A 20,297-nucleotide genomic window follows, 5' to 3' on the forward strand; every position below is an offset into this window, starting at 1 on the left:
GAAAAGACCGTGTCTCACCCTCAATTTCAATTAAATTTTAACTTGATATTTAAGCTTTTTTATATTATCAAATAAAAAACATTTAATTAATTTGGCCATTGTGTAAATTTCACTTAGTGTTTTACTATCTCTCTATAATAAATCTATTATAAATGATAATAAATAAAATCAACTGCAGTTTTTAAAATACAAATATTTAAATAATATTTAATAAACTTAATAACAATATTATTATAAATTATAAAATAATTCTAGCAATAGAATATTCAACATAAACTTTAATTTAAAATAATTCTAATGGCAGACTACTTATTATAAATTTTATATTTCTCTATAATATCAAATTTTAGCAAAACTCATGCTTCCGAACTTATGTTTCTGAGTTATTGATTGTGAATAAATGCTTTTATATCTTTGTTAATTTTGTACATGATTTTTTTTATTGATCATAACGATCTAGAAAAAAAAATCTGATAAGTTTTGAATCACAATTCAAGTAACATGCCTATAAACATTATAGATTTTGTCGTAATCCCTATTATATTTTGAGTTAATCACTTATACACTGCCACTATCAGTATAAAATTTTTTTACACTGACAACCAATTATATCTTTTAATTATGTCATGTCACTATAAATACATTTACTTTTAACAGTGACATGATACAATTAAAAGATATAATTGGTTGTCAGTGTAAAAAAAACTTTACACTAGCAGTGTATAGGTAATTAACTCTTATAGTTTTATTCCTTTAAATCTTTACATTTAACAAAACATACTTTTAATTCATCCCTGAAAACTAAGCATGTGAAATGAGAAATTAAAACTACATTTTATTAACAGTATAAATTAAACAAATAAAAAATTTATAATGACAAACAAAAAAATTTCAAGCATTTTTAAACCAAACATACAAAATCCAAAGGGGAAAAAAGATTTTAAGTGAAGTCACTCTATCTGATATACAATAAGTGGTCATGGTAGATTTGTAAACCAAGCAACTCCCTATAAGCATTTAAAATCAAATAATAGGAATGAGGTCGAGGTGATTTACTACTAGCCATGCTAACGTTTAAAAAGAGAGGTTTAATTCTCATCTAAATAACATTAAGTATACCAAAAATGAAAAAATAAACAAAAATATTATAATCTCATCGTCGCTTGTACAAACACGGTTTAAGCATTGGCCATTCAATTTCTTTCTTCTTAGATATTTGCTTTTCCTAAACAAAGAAGAGTAGACTGAATCAGTAATGACTAGTAAGGATAACAAACAAGCAAATGAAATCACATTCACCGCAATCAGCTGCATACCTTTTTTGTGAAGTAAAACAAAATAAACATTTTATTTGAGAAGTCCTGCAAAGAGTAAATATCAGTTAGCACAACCCAACTTCATGTTTATTGTGGTAATGAAATAAAACTCTCCACACCTGTTTTACAGACTTGAAACCTAGCTCAGAAATAGCATTTGAAAACTTTTCAGGGTCTGCTCCTCCATTATTTGGATCAAACCTGCTCTTTACTTCTGCTATCAAAAGATAGCCACTGTTCAAAACTATACTATGTCAGATCCTATTCCTGGGTAGGAATAATCCAGCATGCAAAGCTAAAATTACACATAAGAAAACATACCCTGGCTTAAGAACTCTATATGATTCTTCAAGGTAACTTTGGTAGTTTGTTCCCATCAATGAAAGACAGAAGACAGCTACGTCGATAGATGAGGAGACAAGGGGAGACTGCCAATAATTCACAGGAGATGTCCTCTTGTAAGTAATATAACCATAAAACGTTCACATATTTTGAAATTCAGGTCCATGTTTAACACAAGGCAACTGTTAGATACTTATCAAGTGAGTCAGACCTTGTTAGTTAGGCAATGTTATTTAGGAGTAGACCTTATTAGGAAATCTGTTACAAGTTAATTGGAAGCAGAGAATGTAAAGGAAGGAAGTTTGTTTTCGGTGAGAGAAACCAGGCTCTTGAACTCCTCGGGAAGACCCATTGTATATCATTCTCACTCTTTTGATCCTGGATACCAATTGATCTAGAGTTGGAGAAGGATATTCAATAAAAAAAGCTCTAACTTTCTTTCCTGTTTATCTTTCTTCATATGTTGAACCATCATCTATTAGCAATTTACAATTTTTTTCATGCTTGAAAGTATCCAACAATATAATTAGGATAGCAGGAAACAACAAAATTATACAAAAGATTCAGCTTGGGCTTGACTCAGTTAAATAATTGAGTCGAATAAGCTTGAGTTGCTTATTTAATTAAAATAAATAAATTTGAACAAATATTTAACAGTTGATCCTAAATAGTTCATGAATAATTCAGCTCATTTACACCTCCAATGTAAAATCGTAAATGCAATCCCACATTCCCACCCACAAAAAATACATCTCAGTCCCTCAGATAAGCCTATTATTTGATTACAAGGAATAGAATATGCAAACCACAAGCCTGACCAGTTGCACTAGTTTTGTAATATGTTACCAATAATAACAGCACACGACAATCTTTATATTCTAAAAGGTTAATGATCATGCAATGTTTATTTTCCAAATAAATGAAGCAATACATTCTAGTGAAATAAACAAAACCAGCTTTCAACGTGATTGTGACATATGTATGAAGACAAGGATAACAAACAAGATTACAACTGTCCAATGCTATAAAGTAACTTTCAATGTGCACTAATATTAGCCTTACAAGAAGAAAAACATACATTTGCCATATCACAAGCAATTACATTTGGATCATTGGAGACGAGATCCAGAGAGAAGACTTTATTCTTCACACTTTTAGCAATGAGTGCTTCCCCTAGAATGGAAACTTGAAGGCATTAGCAAAGAGGAAACAGAACATGGGTATAAAGTTACATTTAACAAAAAGATCGTGGTAACTTCTCACCACAACCAAAATCAGCAATGACAAAAGAAGGGCTCTGTTTTTTCAGCCACTTAATAATCACATTAACTGGCTGTTCAGGCCAATTTGACATCTGCGATTTGTATCCTGCATGATACTAGCAAAAACAAAATGAGATGCCCAATAAGAATTGCCTATTCAAACAATTACAACTTAATGCTAAGTCTGTGAATGCACTAATAATGTCAGAAGAAATGAAACAAGCTTCAAGTATAAGAGTAATACAGAAAGAGGAAATGGAGTTCAGTCACTAGTCAAGCAAGACAAGCGAAACAACTATGACCTAAAACATATGTTGCTTTGTGGAATTCAAATCTAGTTTTCTGTGGGGGAGGGGAGAAAAGGTTTAATGAAATTTCACCTCATTCAATTGCCTTTTTTGACCCTACTCAATCCACTTTTAACATACAAGAGCATAACACTATGCACCCTTCGCATTAACATGAATCTCTCCTAATTTCTTAAGCAACTATATGGACTGAAGTAAGTCAATGTAATGCCACAGAAGGGAGGAGTGTCCTCAAGGAAAGTGACTGTAATTTACCCTTTTATTAATAAAAATATACATTTATGTTGTTCAAAGCACAAAGGCAGGTCATTAATTCCAAGAGTCTACAATTGCAATTGCTATAATTATTCAGCTTAATGCTCTCCCATTGCTCCAAGTGTACCTTATCCGTTTTGAAGGTTAGCCTTAGATGCAACTAGTAAAACAGGAGAGAAAAAAAAAAGCATTACAAAGTATGTGAGTGAGATTGTAGTTGTTTGGATATTTTACCTAAACAAAAGTACAATCAGTCTTAGAGTCTGTTCAGATACAAGCTTAGAAGTACTTTTAAGAGCTTCTCTACAAGAAAATACTCTTAATTTTCAGTATAAAAACTCTCAAAAACACTTCTAGCTTGAATCCAAACAGATTCTTAGTTCAATCACACAAGAAACAATGACACTATAGTTTATCTCTTAATAATGCCAGATAAAACAACCCTTACCAAGTTAAACAACGACGGTTCTCCCTGGAAATAATCCAGCGCCTCCTCCCCACTGAAAAACATCCTCAACCCTTGTCAAAACTCAAGAACAAAGACGACACAACAGAAACAAAACCCAAATGCGTAGAAGCAAAAAACGACCAAAAAGCAGAGAATGGTGCAAATTCGAGGGTCTAAAAGCACTGAAAGTGCAGAGACACAACACAAGACAACAACATACGTGCAAGTGTAGAGCTTCTCGTTAATCATCCTGAAATGGCCCCCAGACAACCTGGCTCGCATCTGCAACAAACGCAGCGTTTCGATCAAAACCATAAAACATATCAAATGAACGAATAAAAGGTTGTGCTGTGTGTTCAGTTATGCGTGCCTTGTCGAGAAAGGAAGAGGGTTCCTTCAACTTTGAGCGCTTAGAAGAATGGGAAGGAGAAGGAAGAATTTGTGGGTCCTCCTTAAAGCGTTTGTTTCTCTGTCTCTTTCGTTTATTGTTCCTCTCACTCATCCTTCAAATTCTCTCTAAAATCGCAATCAAAAATTTCCTTCTTCCTCTTTGCTCTTTCCTCTGCTCACTCTGCTAAAACTGCTCTCGCCTAGGGTTCCTTTTTCTCTAGCTGCATATGTTCCTCAAATAATGAAACAAAATAATTGATAATTTTTTTCTTTCCGGGAAAAGGACATTTAAATAAATAAATTTTATAATTTTTCGTATTAATTCGTGACCAAAAATTTGAAATTGGATTATGTTGTGGGTTTAGGATAAAACTAGTTTTCAACGAGTGTGATGTATGTACTACATAAACATTAAATTTTATAATAAATAAATATATTTAAATATATAAAATATATTATAATAAAAAATTATAATAAATAAATATTTTGAATATATAAATTATATTTTAGATGCATGATGAATAATGTATATTATAATTTTTAAAAATTCAAATTTATTTTAAAACTAAAGATAAAATATATAAATTTAAAAAAGATAAGTATCTAGAGAGATCAAATATATGAAATTAATACAATTTTCAAAAGCTCTCTCACTCACCGGAAAAAAAAAAGTCTAAGAGATATTCCCTTGCTATAATATTTTTTAACCACATTTATGAAATATGATTTTTATTTATAGGATTAATTTTAATTTTATTCAAATGACATGTTGGTTATCGAGTGTAAATTTGAAACATTTTGATAATAATTTTTGGCTTAATTATATTTTTGTCTTCTAAATTTGAGTTAATTATTTTTTATTCTTCAAATTTAAAACTAGTATTTTTAATTTTTGTAATTTAAAAAAAATATTTTAGTCTTTATATATACCTTTTGGTCTCTTAAATTTAAAAAAAAATGTATTTTTAGTTTCCAAAATATTAAAAAAAACATTATTTTCATCCCTCAAATTAAAAATTTATCTATTTAATCTTTGTAATTTCAAAAAAAATATTATTTTGTAATGTGTAACAACTCGCCTTATTTCTTACACTTTGTGACATAGTTACTAGTAGTGAAAAACATCTAACTTAAAACTATAGATTTACAAATTCGATAAATATGTACTATAGTGCATGCATAAAAGATAAACAATTACATAAATATGTGCAATATAAATATAGTAATATGGTAAATATAAACTATAAAGTATAAGTTGTCAGTCAAGTAACTACCACTATATATACAAATCTACCATCATAGGTAGTCAACGAAACATCCAGCTCCGATGTCATTGCATGGCCTCCACTACAACACTTTATACTTATCCCTGCCTAATTCTCATACTATGTATAATCATTGCAGTCAAAACCACATGGAAACATGTAAGAGTAAGCTAGAGTAAAAAGGAAACAACATATATACAACATAAGGATATCATATCACCATCTCATCTCCTTAACACAATAACTAGACATCACATTATACAATGCATATCAACGCCACAACTTAGTTTCAACTCATCATCATATTTCATCACAAAACAACACAACATATGAACAACACAATCAACTCAACACACCATATGCTTAACACAACAACTATATGCATCGTCACCTATTTCAACTAAAAGACCTCCTACAACATAAGGTGATCAGTTTAAGTGGTTTAACGAACTAACATCACAAGGTGATCTTTTTGGGCTTGCTAGATCAACAACAAATTGGATATAAATCCACAACACAACAACTCAGTTTCTCAAATGTCATCACTTAAATAAGAAAGTCTAGTAACTAGCTTAACCAAACCTCCTATGGGATTTATAGGCCTCAACACCACCATTCATGTTTTATATAGAGGATTCTAGAGATATCTATTCTAGAATTTTCTATCTATATGTAAATTGTCTACATAATTCTAGAATTTGTACCATCTAGTAGCTGTTAGCATACACCTATGTATTTTTCTATAATAATCTAGCTTATTTTAGAAGTTTGTATCACACTTTAACACTCCTCCTTGATACAAATTTCTCTAACTCCTATCATAGTGTGAAACTATTTGAATCTTGCTCTTGGTGGTGCTTTGTGAATATGTCAGCAACTTGCTCTTCGGTCTTGCAATACTCCATCTTGATTTCTTTAATTGTTTTTGCTTCTATGATGAAGTGATATTTAATTACAATGTGTTTTGTCCTGCTGTGATGTACTAGACTTTTTGTCATTGCTATTGTTGGTTTATTGTCACAATAGATTGTAGTAGGCCATCTTGTTATTCTTCCATTTCTGCAAGTATTCTTCGTAGCCAAATTGCTTGACTTGTAGCTTTAGCTGCTGCAACGTATTCTGCCTCTACAGTTGATTGTGCAATTTTTGCTTGCTTTATTGTTGTGGAGGAGAATAAGGCCCACTTGGGACTTCTGCAATTTCTTCTTCTAGTTCTTACATTGAAATAGAAATATTTTTCTCTACTTTCTTGTCATTCTAATTCCAAGCCACATTTTCATCAACTTCAATGTCTCGGCTAATAGTCAGTTTCTTGGTTTGCAAGTTGTAGACTCAGTAGCCTTTTGACTATGTGCTATATCCAAGGAAGATACCTCATATTGTCTTGTCTTCTAGCTTGTTCCTTTTCTCTTCTAGAACGTGTATGTAGAAAATGGATCCAAATACCCTTAGGTGCTTTGCTGATTGTTTTTTCCCACTCTAGGCTTCAATCGGATTCTTATCTTGGACTATCTTAGTTGGGCATCTATTAAGTATGTAAACAACAATATAAATTGTTTCAGCCCAAAAAGTGTTTGGTAATCCTTTCTCCTTGAGCATCGATCTGACCATCTCCATTATTGTGTGGTTTTTCCTTTTAGATACTCCATTTTGTTGTGGAGAATATGCAACTATAAGTTGTCGCTCAATGCCTCCATCTTCATAGAATTTATGAAACTCATGGGAAATGTATTCTTTGCCACGATCACTTCTAAGTACTTTTATTTGTTTGCCACTTTGCTTTTTGTTAAGGGTCTTAAACTTCTTGAAAATACCTAAGACTTATGATTTTGCTTTTAGAAGTACACCCAAGTCATTTTAAAAAATCATCTATGAAGAGAATGAAATACTTGTTATGAAGTGACGACGTCCACATTGGTCCACATATATCTGTATGGATCAACTCCAACAAGTCCTTTGCTCTCCATGCTTTACATGTTGAAAACAACAGTTGATGTTGCTTGCTAAGGAGATATTCTTCACAAGCTTCATTATTCTCCTTTAGGCATAGGAGATCACTCATCATATTTTTTTATATAATAACTTTAAGGCATGCATATTAAAGTGGCCAAATCTTCGATGCCAAAGCCATCAGTCGTCTACTTTTGCTTTCATGGCAATGTTAAGGCCTTATCTCGGGCTTATAGGGAAACTTTTATTCCTCTTCTCCATTTTTACTCGATCAATCTCTAGCTTTTTATTCTCATATATTTTACATGTGTCTCCATCGAAGTGGAGAGTATAACCTTTCTCCATCATTTGGCCAGTGCTCAAGAGATTTTCTTTGAGATTGGGAACTAGTAGAACGTTAGTAATAAGTCTAGTACCTTTCTTCGTCTCCACCATAACTATTCCTTTGCCTTTTGATTCAACGATAGTCTTGTTCCCCATTCGGACTTTCACTCTGATAGATTCGTTAATATCCTTGAAGATGCTTGCATCTTTGGCCATATGATTGTTGCAGCCGCTATCCAAGTACAAACTTCCACTTGTTTCACTATTGAAATCTTGGGTAGCATAGAAAAGATGTTGCTCACCATCTTTCTCTTTAGCAAAGTTTGCTTGATGCTTATTTTTGTTGCGGTAATACTTCTCCACACATCCAACTTTGTTGTAGTGGCGACATTGTGACTTTCCACGATATCTCTAGTCTTTCTCGACATGATTTGTCCTCTTGCAAATGCCGCATGGAGGATATTCATTCTGATAACTTCTAGAGAAATTTCTAGAATTCTATTTATTTCTATAAGTTTTTCCACTATTCCTTTTTTCTATATTTTGAGACTGTAATTTGCGCTTTGATTGAAAGACATTTTCAGTTGGGTCCTCGTCATGCCTATTCAACCTTTTCTCATAAGCTTCAAGTGACCTCATTAACTTTGTTATTGATATGGTAGATAAATCTTTTGTTTTCTCAATCGTTGTCACGATTGGATTATATTTATAGGGAATACTAATTAGAATTTTCTCCATAATTTTCTTGTCAAAAATATTTTCCCCGTAGGCTCTCATTTGGTTAACTATTTCTTTTATCTTCGAATAGTAGTCCTTTACAGTCTCATATTCCTTCATATTTAACAATTCAAATTTATGCCGTAGAGTTTGTAATTTTACTGCATGTACCTTTTCACTTCCTTCACACTCCTCCTGTAGTGTAGTCCATGCTTCTTTGGTTGTTGTTGCATCCCTTATTCTCGAAAAAATTATGTCGGTCACAATTTGTTGCAAAATAAATAACGTCTTTGAATTCTTTTGCTTGTTCTCTTTCAACTCCTTTTTTGAGCCGTAGTAAGGGATGAGGTGTCTTTTGGAGCAGAAAATCCTTCTTCTATCATGTCCCATAAATCTTGGAAGGTGAAATGTCTTCATTTTGGTGCTCCAAAAATCCTAATTTTCACCATAAAAAATGGGAATAGGGATAAATGATGGTTGAATGTTGTTAGTCATGGATTAGAAATTTTTTTTTGAAAGTAGGTAGAATATTGAGAATTTTTTTTTGGAAGTAGTGGGGTAATATTTCTACACCTAGTAGATGACCAAACGTAGCTCTAATACCACTGTTAGTTTATGAATTATTAAATAGTAAAAATTTCTTTGATTGATAGAAAGAATGAGGAGACAAATTTATATTGATAGGCATAGTTGAAAGGAAAACTAGCTTAGAGGAATAGTTGGAATAGATTTGAGTGGAAATGACTTACTAGTTGCTTGGTTACAAATGTTGGGTACATGACCTATTTATAGGCCTCAACACCACTATTCATGTTTTATATAGAGAATTCTAAAGATATCTATTCTAGAATTTTCTATCTATATGTAATTATCTACATAATTCTAGAATTTGTACTATCTAGTTGTTTCTAGCATACACAATACACCTATATATTTTTATATAATAATTTAACTTATTTTAGAAGTTTGTATCACATTTTAACACTATAACACATGCTTGTCAAGAAAGGCATGGGTCAGGACAAATATCAACATCTTATATAGTTCAATTTAGTTGGTTTTCAAACATGCAGAAATATTATAACATGATCCTTATGTCGCAAAATCTATATGTAGAGAGAAACATATATTCTTTTTTATTTGTTCGAAACGTTTATACTAAAAGTCTTTAATACCATTTACACTTTATGACTCGATTCAAGTCAAGTGTATGTATTTTTTTTTACCAATCTTTTAAAACAGGTTATTAAGACCTTTAATGCACTCGCTTTTAAAATTTCAATTTATTACTTTCAATCTATTTCATCATCTCTAATTTAGAACTCTTTACCCTCTATGTTTATGCAATTTTTTTTTCTCTTTATTGTTTCTTTTCCAAACTTTTACTTTTACATTTATGACTTCTCACATTATCATCTTCTGCTCTTCACGAAACTTTAAACTCTTTATTTTTCATGCATTGTCTATTATTTTTTCGCATAGTTCAATTGTAAATTATGCATATGATTCTTAATAAATTTTTTTATAAATATTTTAAGTACATTCTATAAACTCGTCGAACTAGATAAAACCATAATCGTTCTTTCGTATTATTTTCTAAAAGCCAATAACTTTATATTTGTAAAGTTTTGATCGTAAAGTTTTGATCTACATAGATTTGAAACTTTAACCTGTATCATACACTCAAGTTAAAAATGTTGTGTTGCTGATTTGACAAAAAAAAGTATTCATTTAATTTTTAGTTTAAGTCCTTTGAATAAAACATATTTGTTGGTTAGATCTTCTATTCCGGAGACAAATTTTCACCATCAAATAGAACATTACATTTATACGAAGTCATGCAATGGTGTCAGCGGTGTACATAAACTATCATGGTGTCAGCGGTGTACATAAACTATCATGGTGTCAGCGGTATACCAACTTACCATCAAGGTAAAAGTAATGTTTCTGTTGGAAATATTTTGTGAAAAATATAGAAAAATTGGATCTTGCAGATAAATTAAAATTAAAATTGAAGATGGAAAACTATCATTAAATCAACATTGAAATTCATAGAAGAGGATGCGTATGTATAGGCTTACAATCAATTTAAAATTCCTAACAAATTTAATCTACTAATAACTCTACTTGTTGAGATTATATTGAATAACTGAAAATAAAATATAATAAATAAAACTGTAACAATAACAAATATCATATCTAAAATTTATTCAAAATTTAAAATTTAAATAAAGGAAAATCTCATAAATCTAACACTCCTCCTTGAGATTTGCCATGAACATCACAAATTTTAGTTTCATGAACTCCAAAAATTGAGTTTTGAAATGTCATGTCATCAAGTTGTTGCACATCAATTTCTTGACCCAAATCATTGTCTTCATAGTCATTCAATCTAACTCCTCCTCCTGTCTTTGAATACCATTTGTTGGAATTTGTCATATCAATTACATCATGCATAAAAGTGTGACCAAATCTTCCATGCCAAACATTACTCTCATCAATTTTAGCAATAATATCATGATCTTCAATAAAATCATGATTTTCAACCAAATTAAATTTCAAATAAAAACTGTTTTTGGTCATCTCAATTTTTGTAATCTCTAAACCATGTTCATCCATGATAAAACAATAATTCTCTTTAAAAGAGACACCATAACCATTCCTTAGCATTTGTGGAACACTAAGAACATTTTGATCCAATTTTGGAATGTAGAGAACATCTTTAACAATTATCATATCTTTCTTGGTTGCAATAGAAATTGTACCTTTTCCATTGGCTTGTACAATTTCACCATTTCCCATCTTGACTTTTGGCTTAATTGATTTGTCAATGGAGGTAAAAAAAATGATAAATATTTAGTCATGTGACTAGTGCAACCACTGTCAATGAGCCAAGTATTCAATTCATGTGAATTGAATTCTTGAAATGCCATAAATAAATACTCATCTTCATCATCATTTTTTTCTTCAATCACATTTGCCTGTTTTTCTGGTTGTTGTTCAGGCTGATTCTTCTTTAATCTGCAATACTTTTCACTGTGACCATTTTTATTGCAAAAATTACAGTGAAAAAGTGGTTTATCTTCAAACCAACAATCTTCTTTAGAATGGTTGGTTCTTTGGCAATGAGAACAAAGCAAAAAATTTCCTTTTCTCGAAGAACCTTCATCTTTTCCTTTGTTCTTATTGAAAGTTCGTGACTTTCCAAAATTCCTTCCATTGTGCTTTGCTCGAAAGGCACCTTTAACAGCTTTATCACTTCTAATGGAGACTCTTTGCTCTTGTGCGTGAAGCTTGCTGGTCAATTCAGTAATTGTGAGAGTTTGCAAATCACAAGACTCTTCAATAGTAGAAATCTTGGCTTCAAATCTTTCGGGTACCGAAACCATGATTTTTTCGACAACCTTTTGATCTATAAATGATGTTTTACCAAGAAGTCGCATTTGGTTCACAACATCCATTAATCTGCCAGAATAATCTTTAACAGATTCATTATCCTTCATCTTCATCAATTCAAATTCTCTCTTCAATGTGAGAAGCCTAACAGATTTGACTCTGCTACTGCCTTCAAATTCATCTTGAATCTTGTCCCACACCTGTTTGGGTGTTTCTAAGTCCATGATTTTAGTAAAAATATGATCTGCAAGTCCTGCATGTAGGCAAGTGATGGCTTTATCTTTCTTCAGCTTCTCCTCCTCATAAGCTTTGATTTGTGCAATGGTTGGATTTTCTCTCAATGGTGGTGGATCAGCTTCAGAAATTACAACATTCCATAAACCTTGAGATCTTAAAACAAATTTCATCTTGACGGCCCAAATATGATAATTTTCACCATTAAACATTGGAATTGCTGGTGAATTGGTGGAAGTAGACATCCTTGCACCAAAAATTGTTTGAACAATAAATCACTCAATTTAGTGTTTGCACTCAACCTCAATGTGTTTAGCGCTCAATAAACTTTTTCCTCACAACCCGTAAGAAGCAAGCTCTTGATACCACTTGATGGAAATATTTTGTGAAAAATATAGAAAAATTGGATCTTGCAAACAAATTAAAATTAAAATTGAAGATGAAAAACTATCATTAAATTAACATTGAAATTCATAGAAGAGGATGCGTATGTATAGACTTACAATCAATTTAAAAATCCTAACAAATCTCATCTACTAACAACTCTACTTGTTGAGATTATATTGAATAACTGAAAATAAAATATAATAAATAAAACGTAACAATAACAAATATCTTATCTAAAATTTATTCAAAATTCAAAATTTAAATAAAGGAAAATCTCATAAATCTAACAGTTTCTAACTAGCTTTGTTATGTGATGAAGGAGAAAAAAAGTAATGATCCTTTCCATAATTGCTAAAACTAAAATTGCTTGTATTCATCTGAGAGTGAATTATGCAGGGCCTATAAAAGAAAGTACTAAATTACTTCGATAATCTGATTTTTGTTGGCAATGCCCGTTCCTTGAAAATTTTATTGGAACCTTACAAACACGTTGTCTAATTCAATGGATAATACTGTAATATTGCAATGGCAAGTAACTTAGGTAGTTGACATAAGTATGAATACCAAGAAGCATCTCTCAATTATTTAGTTGCTCTCACTTTATTATAGCCTCAGCAGTCAGCATTGTATGAATGCACAGGCAAGTGCATAACTAATTTGGACACTGAAGTCCATTATAATTCTAATCTTCCATTAAGGTGGTCAGTGAAAACCATAGAGAACCTTACAAGGATCCAGTTGTCCACTGCAATAGCTTGATGAAACAGTAGAGAGCTCCTGATAGCCCTTCCACTCTTCATAGGGCTTCAACATTATTGGGGTTTCAACAGCTGCTGAATCAACACATATCATGAACTTGTAATCTTCATCCCCCAAATCAGGAAGAGCCTTGGCCTTCTTATACCCAGGATTCCACACCACTGCATTTGCATTACAAATGAATAAGTGACTTGATGGAAATTTTTACGTATGGCCTGAATATGATTTCCAAATTTAATAAATAGTTATAATTCATTCATCAAATTAATGGATTATTAATATTAATCGTTCATAACGAAAAACTTTTATTACTTGTATTCTAATATAAATAAGTACATAGGATTGTAATAATTCATTCAAGGAAGAGTGAAAGCATGAAGATTTAATCCTTAGAAAGCATTGTGAGATATAAAGAGTTCATTGAGAATTCTCTTTGTAATTTTGTTCTTTTCTTAATAATAGAAATTCTTCTCAGTGTCAACTATCTTTTGTATAGTTATATCAAATATGATTTTACCATAATAGAAATACTAGTACCATGCATGTTTGGATCATATCAGATGCATAAAAAAAACAATAAAATGTAAATACTACAATATGAGTGCTGAATAGGAACAATATTACAGAAAGTGTTGAACAACCTGCATCTGGCATTGCATTCTTCTGCAGTACAAAAGTTCTTTTCTTCTCATGGTCTATGATGGCGATTTTCGTGGGGGTGCGCAAGTACACCCTGTCCATCTACAAGGAAACCAAAATTGTCCTTAGAGATGACCAAAAAGAAATATGATTTTGTAGCAATCTACATTGCGAACATGTGAAATAAATTAAAAACAATGATAGAAATGTTAAGCTAATGACTTATGAGGTGTGGATTTAGTGAGTGAACGAGATGTTGCAACCAATTAAATGCTGAAGCAGAATATGAATTTCTAGTTTGCTTAAATTAGTTTTCAATCTCTTAAATTAAGGATAAATTTATTTTTATCCTTCAAATTTAAAATTAATTTTTTTAGTACTTTTAATTTTTAAAAATCTTATTTTAATCTCTTATAACTACCAATAGCATAAGTGGCATTGATAAAATCAAGATAGTTATACAACTTAATTGAGTTTATTGTGATATTTCTCCTAAAATAGATATTAATATATAAATTTTGTACCTACAAATTCAGTAATAGGTGATGTATTTTATAGATTCACTAACACCTTTTGAGCAAAAGAACTAAAATAAGATTTTTCTCAAATTATTGAGGCTAAAATATTAATTTTAAATGTTTTTTCTTATATACGAGACCCTAAAAACATATTTAATCTTGTAATTTTATACCTGGCCATCAAAAGTAATTGCATCTGCCTGCTCTGTGAACCTTGATTTGTTCATCAGATTGTCAAAGTAATCAAGTGTCTCCAATCCCTCAACACGCACTTCACTGCAAATTTTGAACAGCATAATTCAACCTCTCTTAAGGAAACAATGAAGTAAGATCTTTCAATCTTCTGTTTGAATCATATCAGCATTCTCAAGGTCCAGAAAATGATTATCATGGCATGATGTGCAATGGTAAAGGTGAAAATTTGCAAAACATAAAACCTTTGCCAATAAAATTGCAACAAGTGAAAAGAAAATTTTGTATACAACAACTAAAATAAAAGTGGTTCGGTATTTGACTTATTTCAGTATCTAAAATGCAAACCTGATATCAGATACAGATAAATAGTTGCTTGTTGACAGTGTGAAAGAAAGTGTTTTTTTATCAGTGTTTCTGACTCTGGGGATCAAAGTGAGCTTGCCAGCACTGAGAGAGATGCGAAGCCGAAACTCGAAACTGCAGAAGAAGAAGCAGAACAAAAATGTTTAGATTTGGGCAATTTAATGGTGCATACAGAAATATTTCATCTACAGTGAACTCAACGGAATAACAACAAAAAATCCTTATTTTCACTAAGAGATGGCTTTATGGGGCACACAGTCTTTCAGCTCAGTTAAAAATCAAATTTTTATAGAGTATGGTCAATGGAAATGAGTAAAAAAAAAAAGTCTTAAAGCATATTATTAATCCTTAAATTTAAGATAAATTTATTTTTATTCTTTAAATTTAAAATTGATATTTTTATTCTTGTAATTTTAATTTTTTTATTTTAAATTGTCAGCGTCACTAATATCATGATTAATGATAATGACAAATTAAAACAGTTATATAACATTAATTAGATTTAATGTGATATTTTTTATTATTAACAATATTAGACGGTAAATTTGTATGATAGATTCAATAATAAATGAGTTTTATTTGATATATTCATTCACGATATTTGAATAGAGTAATTAAAATAAAAAAATTTCAAATTACATGACTAAAAGTAAATTTTAAATTTAAAAGATTAAAACTAAATTAATATTTAAAGTACTAAAAATATATTTAAACTAAAAAACAAGAAGAAGAAAAACACAGCTTAAACTCATACCTAGATGGCCTGGTCTTTAAGTCAACTCCTGCTGACTTTAATACCAAATCCACTGAGGACTGATTGTCTGATGGAGGTAGAGGTGAAGGGTCCCTATCCAATGACCACAATCTGTTTCTTGCAGATCCATGTTGTTCTAGTGAACCAAGATTTCCAAACTGCAAATTGAAAAGTATAGTTGAAAATGCAGAATCTAATTTTAATGTGAAAAGTATAACATTAATTATCTAAGTAATGACAAAAATCAAATATCTTTCCACCAATGTGATGAAGTTAACCTGTGGAAAGCAGACTGATATACCCCCTCTGATTGCTTTAGATTGCTTCGAGTTAGCCTGTTGAGATCAAAATTCAAACAAGAGAATGTAACAAACTGAAAACTATAACCGAGTGGGATAAATGTATGAAAATTACATACTTTTGTCCTTACAAGAAATTCAATGCAAATGGATAAGAATATATGATAATTACTAAGTGACTTGGGACTTATTTGGATAAACTTCTCCACCAGCATTCCAAAAAAAAAAAAAAAATAATTTGTAGAAACTCTCATATTTTTTTTTTGAGGGGAGTAGAAACTCTCATATTAATTTCTTCAAATCTTATTTTTAATTTATGTATAATTATGTAGAAACTTATTTCATTTTCCATTTTTATTATTTTTTTTAGATTTACTTCTAAAAAAATTTATCTACACATACGGTTAGTCTTGAATAAGGATTGATCATAAAATGGAAAAAGTAACATGAATTCAATTTTAACCACAACTTTGTGCTTTCAATGTTATGATAATAACAATGCTGGTGTGCAATGGCTTATAAGTAGACAATGCAAAAGAAAGATATTTATTTACCTTACTGCTCATAAAAAGCAGTTCTTCCTTGCGTTCATTCTTCCAAGAAACAACCCGCCCTCCATATAGAAGCACCTGAAACCACATATTTTCGCGCAGTTGAAAGTTGGACAAAGTGGAAATAACCTCTTCCATATCATATCAATATGTTTGATTTCATTTTAAAATTATCATCATATTTTTCCAAATAGATTACAAATTTTCCAAGTCAGTAAAATAATTGCATATATCTTGCCTAAAGATAAGGTTGTACTTTTAGGCAACTGATAAAGGACTGCATCACCAGCCTAAGGGAAGTCCAGTATAACAAAATTTTCTCAAAGGGCTTCAGAAGGTGTTGTTGCCTCTTATGACAAATATAGATACATGTGATTAGTGAGAGCCAGTTTGGATAAACTTAAAAGTATTTTTGAGAGTTTTTTTTTATGCCGGAAAGAGATCTTTATTTTAAGCAGATAAGCTTTCAAAAACTCTTTTAATCTTGCAGAGTCTGAATCATATGATACAGAACATAACATGAGCTACGGCTAAAGCTTATCACAAGCTACACAACACCAACCACTAAATCACAAAACATTCTGAAATCATAACAAGACCAAAAAAATATCAACTTGTTGGCACAAGAGAAACAAAGATGGTGAAACCAACCTCTGCTGATGTGCCAGTTGGTTCAGTCAATATAATCCGAGGCAATCCATCTTTATCCTGAAATATATTCAAGGGCATCGGTCTTGTCTTTAGCCTTGCCCTTATGTTACTCAGAAATGGGTTCACTTTCCCTTTTTTCCAATCCAGCTGCAACCAACCACGCCAAAAAAGTATATCAGTTTTGATACTAACCATCCAACATAAACAACAAACCACACATTGTACATATTTGACACATAAAAGGTTGATCACCATAATACCCTTTTGTCACACAAAAAGACCCTTCAGAAATCGGAGACACATTCAAGCAGATGAAAGCAAAACTAATCAGGAAGAAGCAATTTCCAATTTAGTTGTATGAAAAGAGGAAGTGGGTTAGCGTACTTTTGAGGCTATCTTTTACTATAATACTACTATACTACTATGAGCTGTTTTATTTGTTTGGAGTTTCAAAGGACACTGTCCATAACTCTGCGATTTTCCAAGAGACCCTTTATGATGTAGATGGATAAAAAGTTATAAACTGAGAAAAAGAAAAGACAAAGAGAGTGAGCAAAGAGGGACCCTGCATAACTTTGAAGAGGAGAGAATTTGCAAAAGTAACAACCTTCCTTTAGAGACATTTTTAGCAATAACGGTCGGTGCTAGACATTCTTCTCTCACATTATTAAAGTGTCACATAAACCATCTGAATGGCTATTATCATTTATTAACTATTCATAATACATTATTCTCTTCCATAATTATGACTAAAAATTTAAATATCATTATACTCGAATATAACAGCAACCCACATGGTGTGGTGGGGTGGAGTTAAAAATATTATTTTGAGGGGTGGGAAGTTATGATAAAATTGCTATAAAAAAGTGTTTAAGTCTTGGAAAAATTGTTCAGTTAAAATGCAAGTTGAGTTCAAAGATAAACCCTTATGATTTCTATAAAGTTCATGGACTTTTGTGATCTGTTATGTATAGGACAAAATAAGAGATTAGATCGTTTTATAAACAATATTTTAATTAATTTGTTAGTGTAATTTTGTAAAAATTACACACTTTTTTTTATCATATCCATAATTCTTTTTTTTTTATTCGTTAAATTTTTTACTACTAATAATATTGTTTCTTTAATGTCATATATATTTATGGTGTTTTAAGTATTTTTGTAATTAATTTGTAAGTATTTTTTATATATATTTTGTCATATATATTTTGTTGTATTACTTTTTAATTATTTTTATGGTGTAAGAAAATATTTTGTTATGATCCGGATCGGAACTAATAACTTGAATAATGTGAAAATATATTACTTTCATAGTTAAAATAAAAAGTGATCAAAGATACTATATAAACATTTTGTTCATGAATTTCATATTTTTTTTTTATCGAGATATATAGTGCTTTGATAAATTTATATCATGATGTGCCAATTTCGTAAGTCTTGTCCTTGTATTTTTTTTTTGAACAGCAGTCTTGTCCTTGTATAAAATGTGCCAATTGAAATAGTTGCATATAATCAAAATACATTCTATCATCATTTACCCTGCTGTATATTTTTTTATGGACTATCTTTTATCCATGTAATTATTAAGTTATTAGTATTTTATTCAGTGTATTGCATCAATAAAATGTTTTTTTATATATAATTAAAATTTATAATAAATTATATATAAATAAATATTATATTTAAATATATAAATTATATTATATTTAAAATTTATTTCAATAAATAAATTACATTTTAAATTTGTGTACTGTGGCGTAAAATTATTTTTAATTGTTGAAAATTAATTTTAAATATTAAAATTTAACTTAAAAATAAATATGATAAATATATATTGAAACAGATTAAAAAGTTATTTTTTTTAAAACTCCACCATTGAAATAAAAAACTAAAAACGCTCCTATTTGTCTTTAATATATATAAAATAGGGAAATAATTTCTATATTAAATATGAACAATAATTATTTTGTGTGAAAGCATTTTAGGAGTTTTTTTTAGGAGAGTGTTTTTAGAGATTCTTTTACTAAATATTGAATTCGATTTTTGTTTATTATAATTATTTATGAATTAAAATTTTAATATTTTTAAAACAAATTATCAATAAATAAAATAATCTTATCTTATAATATAAATTATTTATAATAAATCTAAAATATAATTTATATATTTAAATATATCTATTTATTCAAATTTTATATATAATTTATATAATCAAACATAACATTTATTTATACAGAAATTATTTTAAATTTTAGTTATGTATAATAAATATTTTAACTTGTTCATTGCACAAGTTAAAATACTGGTTTATATTTTGACATAAGATTATTTTAAATTTTTGATAATTTACTTTAAGATATTAAAATATAATTTAAAAATAAATTAGTCCATATATATTAAATGTGAATGACTATCTCACACGAGAGTGATTTCATGAGCTATTATTCGGCGAGAGAAATTTTGAATTTTTTTAACTTCTTATCGAATTTTACTTTTTATCCTATTTATTATTGAGTTTAATTTTAATATTTTAAAATAAATTATCAATGATTAAAATTAAATCTTGTGCTGCAATATAATTCATGTATCTTAAATATAAAATATTATATATGTGTTTAAAAATATCTATTTACATTACTAGAAATGTGTCATTTTCCTACAAAAAAATATTTGCAAATTTTTTTTTACGAATTTTCTTGCAATAATAATTTTACAATTTTTTTTATGAATTTATTTGTGAAAAATAATTTACAAATATTTCTTACAAATTTTTTTACGAAAAATAATCTACAAGAAATTTTTGCAAATTTTGCTACAATTTTAATGATCATAGAAATTGTTTTCCATGGTAAAATTTTATAGAAAATTTTGTAATAATTTTATTTTATTTCTTGCATATTTTTTTGTAAAAATAAATTCACAAATAATGTTTACTAAATGGTAGGAAAATTTCACAAGTAACTTTTCCTAAGGA

The 20,297-nt window shown here is 29.7% G+C and overlaps 4 protein-coding genes across 8 annotated transcripts; all 4 read right to left on the bottom strand.

Annotated features, from left to right (window-relative positions):
- Positions 1 to 913: 913 nt before the first annotated feature.
- Positions 914 to 4,573, bottom strand: LOC109810313 (S-adenosyl-L-methionine-dependent methyltransferases superfamily protein). 2 transcript variants are annotated; one of them, XM_029273762.2, is made up of 10 exons: positions 4,302 to 4,573; positions 4,152 to 4,213; positions 3,932 to 3,983; positions 3,611 to 3,643; positions 2,922 to 3,036; positions 2,737 to 2,831; positions 1,638 to 1,744; positions 1,436 to 1,550; positions 1,317 to 1,361; positions 914 to 1,225 (listed from the first exon to the last, which is right to left on the bottom strand). In XM_029273762.2, the coding sequence occupies exons 1-10, from the start codon at positions 4,431 to 4,433 to the stop codon at positions 1,154 to 1,156; spliced, it is 828 nt and encodes a 275-aa protein (XP_029129595.1). In that variant the 5' UTR covers positions 4,434 to 4,573; the 3' UTR covers positions 914 to 1,153. The 2 variants fall into 2 exon arrangements, with proteins under 2 accessions (XP_029129595.1, XP_020229334.1); XM_020373745.3 differs by lacking the exon at positions 3,611 to 3,643 and having other exon boundaries at positions 4,302 to 4,571.
- Positions 4,574 to 10,818: 6,245 nt separating this feature from the next.
- LOC145957231 (uncharacterized) lies at positions 10,819 to 11,379 on the bottom strand. Its single transcript, XM_083073454.1, has one exon. It carries the CDS (start codon positions 11,377 to 11,379, stop codon positions 10,819 to 10,821), a length of 561 nt encoding a protein of 186 aa, XP_082929580.1.
- A 66-nt stretch (positions 11,380 to 11,445) lies between these two features.
- LOC145957232 (uncharacterized) lies at positions 11,446 to 12,452 on the bottom strand. Its single transcript, XM_083073455.1, has 2 exons — positions 11,559 to 12,452; positions 11,446 to 11,457 (listed from the first exon to the last, which is right to left on the bottom strand). Exons 1-2 carry the CDS (start codon positions 12,450 to 12,452, stop codon positions 11,446 to 11,448), a joined length of 906 nt encoding a protein of 301 aa, XP_082929581.1.
- Positions 12,453 to 13,169: 717 nt separating this feature from the next.
- On the bottom strand, positions 13,170 to 18,026 carry LOC109810309 (putative glucose-6-phosphate 1-epimerase). Of its 4 annotated transcripts, none has more exons than XM_020373736.3 (9): positions 17,931 to 18,026; positions 17,324 to 17,470; positions 16,676 to 16,750; positions 16,101 to 16,157; positions 15,823 to 15,980; positions 15,051 to 15,182; positions 14,684 to 14,786; positions 13,995 to 14,094; positions 13,170 to 13,514 (listed from the first exon to the last, which is right to left on the bottom strand). In XM_020373736.3, exons 2-9 carry the CDS (start codon positions 17,399 to 17,401, stop codon positions 13,297 to 13,299), a joined length of 921 nt encoding a protein of 306 aa, XP_020229325.1. In that variant the 5' UTR covers positions 17,402 to 17,470; positions 17,931 to 18,026; the 3' UTR covers positions 13,170 to 13,296. The 4 variants fall into 4 exon arrangements, with proteins under 4 accessions (XP_020229325.1, XP_020229329.1, XP_020229328.1 ...); XM_020373740.3 differs by lacking the exon at positions 17,931 to 18,026 and adding an exon at positions 17,708 to 17,883; XM_020373739.3 differs by lacking the exon at positions 17,931 to 18,026 and adding an exon at positions 17,584 to 17,883.
- Positions 18,027 to 20,297: the final 2,271 nt, after the last annotated feature.

The sequence above is a fragment of the Cajanus cajan genome, chromosome 4 (genome assembly GCF_000230855.2).
Source record: "Cajanus cajan strain Asha chromosome 4, NIPB_CcT2T_4, whole genome shotgun sequence".
Classification (NCBI taxonomy): Eukaryota; Viridiplantae; Streptophyta; class Magnoliopsida; order Fabales; family Fabaceae; genus Cajanus; species Cajanus cajan.

Excerpts from the sequence above, each read along its gene's own strand:
- LOC145957232 (XM_083073455.1), bottom strand. The coding sequence starts at position 12,452 with ATGTCTACTTCCACCAATTCACCAGCAATTCCAATGTTTAATGGTGAA.
- LOC109810313 (XM_029273762.2), bottom strand. The coding sequence starts at position 4,433 with ATGAGTGAGAGGAACAATAAACGAAAGAGACAGAGAAACAAACGCTTT. Across the intron at positions 4,214-4,301 it reads CCTCTTCCTTTCTCGACAAG|ATGCGAGCCAGGTTGTCTGG; the intron begins GCACGCATAACT and ends CGTTTGTTGCAG. Across the intron at positions 1,551-1,637 it reads TATAGAGTTCTTAAGCCAGG|TGGCTATCTTTTGATAGCAG; the intron begins GTATGTTTTCTT and ends AGTTTTGAACAG.
- LOC109810309 (XM_020373737.3), bottom strand. Across the intron at positions 16,158-16,675 it reads TGCTTTTTATGAGCAGTAAG|GCTAACTCGAAGCAATCTAA; the intron begins GTAAATAAATAT and ends TGATCTCAACAG. Across the intron at positions 15,183-15,822 it reads TTAAAGACCAGGCCATCTAG|TTTCGAGTTTCGGCTTCGCA; the intron begins GTATGAGTTTAA and ends CTTCTTCTGCAG.
- LOC145957231 (XM_083073454.1), bottom strand. The coding sequence starts at position 11,379 with ATGGGAAATGGTGAAATTGTACAAGCCAATGGAAAAGGTACAATTTCT.